Below are 8,121 nucleotides of genomic sequence, written 5' to 3'. Positions count from 1 at the left end.
TTATATAATTATTGTGATTCATATTATTATTTATCTCTTACACACAAACAATTTTAGTTTAACAGTAATTATAAATTATTTTAAATAAATATTAATGTATACAGATCATGTAATATAAATAAGCTGTAGTATCAAAAGATTGAACTATTTTAAAAATTTCAAATCTGACCTTACATGTTCAAGTCTCTTATCTCTATATATTTTCAAATGTATAAACTAAGTTAACAAGTTCCACTTGTGACTACACTGATGGAGCAAGATCATTTATTTTATCAGTCCTCCTTTATTTTTCATATGACATTTAAATGTGTCATATTCTTCAATCTCTTAACCTTTAGCAAAACCTTTAACCTTTAGTTTTGATTCTCGCTGGGTCTCTCGCGAGAAGTAAATCAAACTTGCTTTGTGTTGCAAGGCTCGTGATTGGCTGTTCTCCAGTGATGCCACACATTCATGTGCACGCGCTCCACAAACTCAGGATCAAAGCCTGAATTGACAAAGAAAGTTGATGAACAGCATCATGGTCCCAACAAAGCCGGATTGGAGAGGTTTGGTTTTGTCAACTCAAAACTAATCCTGTAACTCTGAATTTGTTCAGCTACCATCATGGTACAGGCCCCTGATCTCACCATCTTCAGTCTGTTTGGGATTACATGAAGAATCAGGAAAAACTAAGGCAGGACACTTGAAGAAACCTACCTGCAAAGCTGTACTGTGAAAAGTTATAGGCACTTATGTAAAAATGCTGTAAAGTGAGGATGCTTTGAAAAAGAATGTCATAAACAGATTTTTATCTATTAACTTCAATTAACGAAAACAAACCATTTAGTGCAATCCACCCTTTTAGTAGACTGATCTTTTGTCCTAGGCATACTTGCGCAAAGGTTTTCATGTTTTGGAGGTATAGGTTTCTTGAAGCATATTGGAGGCTTTTCTGATACAATATTTTTTACTTCCACCTTTTATTTTTCAAATCATTTTTAAATTCATTGTTGTTATGTTTAGATTTATATTATCTTTTGTTATATACAACTAGTGTATTGTATATTGTTATAGGCTACTGTATACAACCATTATACCACCAGAACCAGTAAAACCAATTTTGTTTGAAATGTTGCTCCCTTTGATTTGCTCCCTGTCAACAGACTGCATTTGTCATCAAACATCAGTTGTATTCCTTCAGATTCATAATGTAGAACACAAAAATAGTGAGGTTCACAGCTGGCAAAGCCTTACACAACAGTACTTAAACATACTAAACAGTGTAAGATGCATGTGTTTTCATAGCCATTTGCTGGGTGAAAGAATTTCAGATAAAAACTGACATCAAATAAATAATATATATATATATACATTTTTTTTTAGAAAAAAAAAAAAGAATCAGCAGCTAAAATATCTTAAAACTTTTACTTTGAAAAATATATTAATTGATTCGATATTTGAATGGGTCAAAAAAAAAAAAAAAACTTCCCACATTGCGCATTCTGAACGCACTGTCAGCTGAACGAATCACAAGCTCCTCTGGTCAGCTGACTGGAAGTGTGACGCTCTCCGAAGGGTTTTCAACAGCGACTCAATTAACTGTGTTTTCAGCAATGTTTTATTAAAACAGCTTCCGATTTTAACAGATTATTTTGTAGATTACTGAAGTGATTCATATAATCGGTAAGTATCGCGAAAGAATTATGTCAATTTGATAGTCGTGACTGGCGTAAGCGCTGCTCATACAATATTTACAGACATCAAACAGCGAATTTAACTCATTATATCACGGATACGTAAACCATATCAGCGTGCACTTTTACGATTAAAAGTATTTGTTAAATTTTTTAACGCGATTAAAAGCATGACAAATGTTATCTGCTGATGACTCGTGACTAGTCATATATTTACGGAATGAAATGGAGAAGTGTGAATTTGCGCATATGATCAACCTCGAAAGTAGTTCAGTTTTTTGGGGGGATTAAGTGTCTCATATGCTATGAGATTTTGATCTATGTTTTAGGACCCTTTTTCGGATTGTTTGAGGAACCATCATGACAGAGTTCTGGTTGATCTCGGCTCCTGGAGAGAAGAACTGCCAGCAGACATGGGACAAGATGAACACGGCCACAGCTCAGACCAACCTGTCCACCAACCACAAGTTCAACATACCTGAACTGAAGGTAAATGACTCCTCGTCTTCTAATTCAGTTAAAGCACTGCTTTATTCATTGTCTAATGAGTTTTGGTGGTGTTTCTCAACAGGTGGGGACTCTGGATATCCTTGTAGGGCTGTCTGATGAGCTTGCCAAACTGGACTCTTTCGTAGAGAGGTTTCATGTCAACATTTGACTATTTTTATATGGTTTTATTTTGTGCACTGTCAACGACACACTGCTTTTGGTACAGTCTCATAGTTCCCCAAATTCCCATAATAGGGTTATTAAGTTATTAAGCTTCTGTCATGTTAAAGTTCTCTAAATATAATTCAATGTATATGTGCTGCTGTTATTTTTATTCATTTATTAATTGCTGTTGTTTTCCAGCGTAGTGAGGAAAGTGGCCCAGTACATGGCGGATGTGTTAGAGGACAGTCGAGACAAAGTTCAGGAGAATCTTTTGGCCAATGGAGGCAAGTGAACATAAAATCCTCAAAACATTTAAAGGGTACTAATGTCAAATTAACATTCACATACAGATCTTCAAAGACAAAGATGTAATCCTTCATGGTCTACCCCAGTAAAAAACAACAACTATACAATAATACATTTAAAATACATTTATTTCTTACTAAGTATACTTCAAATTCATTACCATATTTATTGATGTGCAACTTAGGACTTACTGATATAAAATTAGAAATTCAACTTTATTTGGAGTATTTCTTTATTGCACAATGCACATTTCTTAATATTATGCCTAAGATGTGTTTTAATATTGCTATTAATAAGGATTGTATGATCTTTGAATAATATCGGTCTTTAAATGCAAGGTGTTTAAAGTGTACCTGAAGTATATTTGCAATTGTTCCACTTTTGCAGAATGTCCTAGTAAATTAACTCATAAATCTTATTTTATATAATTATAAATATTTATAATGAATTATTGTTTCCGTACAGTTGATCTGGTCACGTATGTTACGCGGTTTCACTGGGATATGGCCAAGTATCCAATCAAACAGTCCCTCAAGAACATCTCCGAGATCTTGTCCAAGGTGACACACGTTCAAATATTTAGCCATTGTTTATAATAGGAGAATATAAAAGGAGATTTTTTTGTCCATTGAATTTCCCGTTTTGGTTCTCTGTTCTCAGCAAGTGAGTCAGATTGACAATGATCTTAAAGCCAGAGCTTCAGCTTATAATAGCCTGAAGGGAAACCTGCAGAGCCTGGAGAGAAAGAATGTGTAAGTTTCATATTCTTCATTTATTTGTGACATTCTCTGTGACATTAATCATTTTGAAGATAATAAGATGTCTTGTCCACTAGAGGGAGTCTTTTGACTAGGAGCTTGGCTGATATAGTCAAGAAGGAGGACTTTGTTCTGGACTCTGAATATCTTATTACTCTACTTGTAGTTGTTCCAAAGTAAGTCAAGCTGGAGTATTTTGTGCTTTTAAAATGATCCAAACATCTGTCAGTATTTACTCACCCTCGTGTTGTTCCAAGCCTGTGTGACTTTCTTTATTCTGTAGAATGCAAAAGAAGATATTTTAAATCATGTCAGAAAACAGTTTCGGTTCCCATTGAGTTTTGTTTCCATACTATGGAAGTCAGTGGGAACCATAATTTTTTATTCTTCCCAACAATATTCAGAATATCTTCTTTTGCATTCAGCAGAAGGTGTGAGTAAATGATGACAGAGTTTACATTTTTGGGTGAATCTCTATAATTCAGAAGGAACCCGTTTATTATTATTATTATTATTATTATTATATGTTGTTACCTCTGCAAAACTTATTTTTGTCAATTTTATGGCCTAAAAAGGACGAGTTATCCTGACTGGCAGAAGACATATGAAACTCTTTCTGAAATGGTGGTTCCAAGATCCACAAAGTGAGTAAAGTTCAATGACCTTAAAATTGGATCACTTAAAGTATAGAATTATGAACTCTCTGTCAGCTGTATGTTTTTAAAGCTTGACATCATCACGCTTTGCTTTTGGTGGACATGTAAACTCGACAGACAGTGTCTATGGAATCCATGCCCTTCTGTTATTGCAGTGACACATAGAAATACAGGCATTACAGTGCAGTGTGCTTCTGCACACAAACTATGCTTTCCAAAACATTGTGCACTCCTTTATGTGCTCAATTAATCTGAAGTAATACACTCTACAAGAAATCATAGTGAAGTCCAAGCAACATTTCAAGGAGATTCAACAACACTAAGGATAAATTTCATTCAGTGCAAAGAACATTTCCAAGACTTTGAATAAACCTCAATAAAACTGTGAACCTATTGAGAACATTAAGGAAGATAAATAAAAAGTCAATGGCAGTGCAGTGCATGAGGAACAACTGCTAGTGGAAAAATGGTTGTACTCCTAATGAGAAACAAGTAACCTATAAATAGTTATGCTTTTTAGAAATCATCTCTTTTTTTTACATATTATATACTTAATTTTGCAATGGAATTCAAGCTTTTAATGTTCAAAGCTTATACTGTATTTTTCGGACTATAAGTCGCACCTGAGTATAAGTCGCATCAGTCCAAAAATACGTCAAGATGAGGAAAAAAACATATATAAGTCTCACTAGACTATAAGTCGCATTTATTTAGAACCAAGAGAACACATTACCGTCTCCAGCAGTGCGAGGGCGCGCTATGTCTTCAGTGTAAACTACAGGAGCAGTGAGCAGCATAGAGCGCCCTCTCGCGGCTGGAGACGGTAATGTTTTCTATAAGTTCATTTTTTCTTGGTTCATTTCTCTCGGTTCATGTCAAATTAATTTTGATAAATAAGTCGCACCTGACTATAAGTCTCAGGACCAGCCAAACTTTGAAAAAAAGTACGACTTATAGTCCAGTAAATACGGTATGTGTTAGATAAAGGAAATATGATGGTCATAGTGACTGATCTTTCATCTGCTCCTCTGTTAGGCTTTTATTTGAGGACCATGACAGTGGGCTGTTTAGTGTGACACTCTTCAGGAAGGCTATTGATGACTTCAAACACAAAGCCAGAGAAAACAAGTGAGTCTTTGAAGCTTCACAGACTATAGTTGTTATTGTTGTGAAATCATCCTGTAATCTCAGTTTCTTTAATGTATTTGAATGGCAGATTTGTGAATGTATTACTGTTCAAAATATCTTTTTGTATGCTTTTGAAAGAAGTCCCTTATGCTCACCAAAGCTACATTCACTTGATAAATACAGTAAAGAAAAACAGTAATATTGTGAATATATATATATATATATATATATATATATATATATATATATATATATATATATATATATATATATATATATATATATATATATATATATATATATATATTGATTTATAGAAAGTTCAATTGAACAGCATTCATTTGACTTAGAAATATATTATCTTTTATCTTTTATATTGGCACATTTGATCAATTTAATGTGTCCTAGTGGAATAAAAGTATTTTTTTTAAATCCTATTTAAAACCAAGAAACTTTTGTCCCATATTTCAAGAACCAGTGTAAATATATTCTCAGATTATGAATGAAGTACTGCTGTAAGATTGTTCTAATATATCACAATGTGTTGGAGTGTCCGTCTGTTCTTGATGTTCACTGATGCCATCCTGTCTTTCAGAGGAATCAGTGGAAAGCTTGACCCTATGTTTCTGATTTTCAGGTTCATGGTGCGTGATTTTCAGTACAATGAAGAGGAGATGAAAGCAGACAAGGAGGAGATGACTCGCCTCTCCACTGACAAGAAAAAGCAATTTGTACGCGTCCAACTGTCTAAATTTGATTAAATATTGAACATTATAAAATCCTCCACAATGTTGTTAATGAGTAACCTCAAAATGTATCAACCTCACAGCCAGCTTGAGAGGCCCTGGGCCTTGATTAGTCTCCATTTTAATATAAGAAAGAGAAAAAAGAAAAGTAATGCTAACAACGGTCAATCTGCTTCTGCACTTCAGGGTCCTTTGGTGCGCTGGCTTAAAGTAAACTTCAGTGAGGCTTTCATCGCATGGGTACACATCAAGGCACTTCGGGTTTTTACAGAATCAGTCTTGAGGTACAGTGTGTACAAATCTGTTTAAAGCATATGAATCTGTTTCATAAGTAGATGAAGATTGTCTGAAGTAAGCCCTGCATATGTGTATTTAACAGGTATGGGCTGCCAGTCAATTTCCAGGCTATGCTGCTTCAGCCCAACAGGAAGAACATGAAGAAACTGAGAGAAGTTCTGCAGGACCTTTACAAACACTTAGACAGCAGTTCTACTGTTATTGATGTGAGGAATAATTACATTTCTTTACTAAGTTAATGTTTTTAAAAGAAATCTCTTATGTTAACCAAGGCTGCATTTATTGAAAAAAAAAAAAACCGTAATAATGTGTAATCTTTACATTTTAAAAGAACTAGCTTCAATTCAGCGTTACAAGAATACATTACATTTTAAAATATATTAGACATTTTTTAAATGCAATTTTTTTTTTACATTTTCAGCATTATTACTCCAGTCTTCAGTGTCACATCATTCAGATGTCATTCTAATACGCTGATTTGCTGCTCGAAAACTTTTTGTGTATTACTATCAATGTTGAAAACATGGTTGGGGTAAATAAGATAAACACAATTATTAAGTTTATTCAAAAAGGAAGCATTCAATTGAGAAAATGTGACAGTAAAGGCATTTATAAAGTTACAAAATATTTACATTACTGTATTTGACATATTTTTTGATCAAAAACATGCAGCTTTGGTGAGCATAAGAAACTGGCCTAATTGAAGATATCTGTATGTTAACTTTTTTGGTGTTTTAGGCTTCTATGGACATCCCGGGTCTGAATCTCAGCCAGCAAGAGTACTATCCCTATGTTTACTACAAGATCGACTGCAACCTCCTTGACTTCAAATAGAAGGCAAATTCCAGTGCACCGTTCCATCCTGCTTCACTGAGACAGTACCCAGTAACTTATTAAACACTTACTGTTTATCTTTATCTTCCTCATTCCTTCATCATTCCTGCAGATCTGATTAGATTTCTAATAAGAAGTCTTAGAATCTCACCATCTGTGTTATTGGTTTCATTTGTTTACAAATGAAGGATTTTCAGGGGTTTTAAAATCTGTCCTTCGAAAGCATGTTTGGTCCAACACTGAACACTCGGCTTTCGCTGAGCCCATAATGGTTTTGCATTCTGTTGTTTTTAATCTTCTGTTGGTGCGTACTCTGTGCCACGTGCTGGTAATGCAGTGATTATGTTTAATTGTGTTGCTTAGAACCACTATGTTTGTGTTTGTACTTCTGCTGTGAGATTAAATGTATTTACTGTATGTTTTTGTCGGAAAAGGTGAAATACATGATAACATGCTGGATGTAAAAACCAATCAAAGTCAATAAAATTATAGCACATCATTTTGTTTGTTTTATTGTCAGGAGTTATGATGTTTGTTCAAATTTCAATGCACTGATTCTGAAGAATTATTTGAAGGAGATGACTGCCTTAAAACAAGTCCTTAAGAAAATACCATGGCAGCGCAGTGTACAGTAATACCAGGGTCATTTTATGAAACACAATTCATTAATATCAAGGGTTACTCTATTTGGCCCCAAAAAACGTCTGTAGAAAAAAAGGTGATAATAAATATAACTTGGTTACACCACACTGACTGATTTATACTTTATGACAAATTTATTGAATTGGAAAATACAAAACAGAAGCACTCTCATCACTTCTTGGTGTAGCCAATGTGTGCGCTTTATAATATATGCCTATAAAAGGCTATCTATACAAGTTTTATTTGAACATGTTTTGGTCTAAAACGTAAACCTATTCCTTTATTGTTTGTTTCGGCGGAAATCGCCTCCACACAGTATCACGATAAACTGATGACGTAAAGGATGACAAATCTCAAGTTTGGCAAATGCACGAGGCCATTCATTCACTCCCAGCTGCGCGTGGGACCAGAGCTTGCACTTGCA

The 8,121-nt window shown here is 34.3% G+C and overlaps 1 protein-coding gene across 1 annotated transcript; it reads left to right on the top strand.

Moving 5' to 3' along the window:
• Positions 1 to 1,504: 1,504 nt before the first annotated feature.
• Positions 1,505 to 7,554, top strand: LOC113091852 (V-type proton ATPase subunit C 1-A). The gene is made up of 13 exons (XM_026257516.1): positions 1,505 to 1,665; positions 2,006 to 2,165; positions 2,248 to 2,315; positions 2,529 to 2,614; positions 3,102 to 3,196; positions 3,297 to 3,388; positions 3,472 to 3,570; positions 3,970 to 4,038; positions 5,086 to 5,178; positions 5,816 to 5,909; positions 6,111 to 6,208; positions 6,304 to 6,427; positions 6,960 to 7,554. The coding sequence occupies exons 2-13, from the start codon at positions 2,037 to 2,039 to the stop codon at positions 7,053 to 7,055; spliced, it is 1,143 nt and encodes a 380-aa protein (XP_026113301.1). The 5' UTR covers positions 1,505 to 1,665; positions 2,006 to 2,036; the 3' UTR covers positions 7,056 to 7,554.
• Positions 7,555 to 8,121: the final 567 nt, after the last annotated feature.

The sequence above is a fragment of the Carassius auratus genome, unplaced genomic scaffold (genome assembly GCF_003368295.1).
Source record: "Carassius auratus strain Wakin unplaced genomic scaffold, ASM336829v1 scaf_tig00214327, whole genome shotgun sequence".
NCBI lineage: Eukaryota > Metazoa > Chordata > Actinopteri > Cypriniformes > Cyprinidae > Carassius > Carassius auratus.
This window is presented reverse-complemented; position numbering and strand designations above follow the sequence as displayed.

What these genes read in the sequence shown, in the direction of transcription:
- LOC113091852 (XM_026257516.1), top strand. Translation starts at nt 2,037, where the DNA reads ATGACAGAGTTCTGGTTGATCTCGGCTCCTGGAGAGAAGAACTGCCAG. An exon ending in CTACTTGTAGTTGTTCCAAA is followed by an intron (nt 3,571 to 3,969) that starts GTAAGTCAAGCT and finishes TGGCCTAAAAAG; the next exon opens with GACGAGTTATCCTGACTGGC. An exon ending in CACAAAGCCAGAGAAAACAA is followed by an intron (nt 5,179 to 5,815) that starts GTGAGTCTTTGA and finishes TCTGATTTTCAG; the next exon opens with GTTCATGGTGCGTGATTTTC.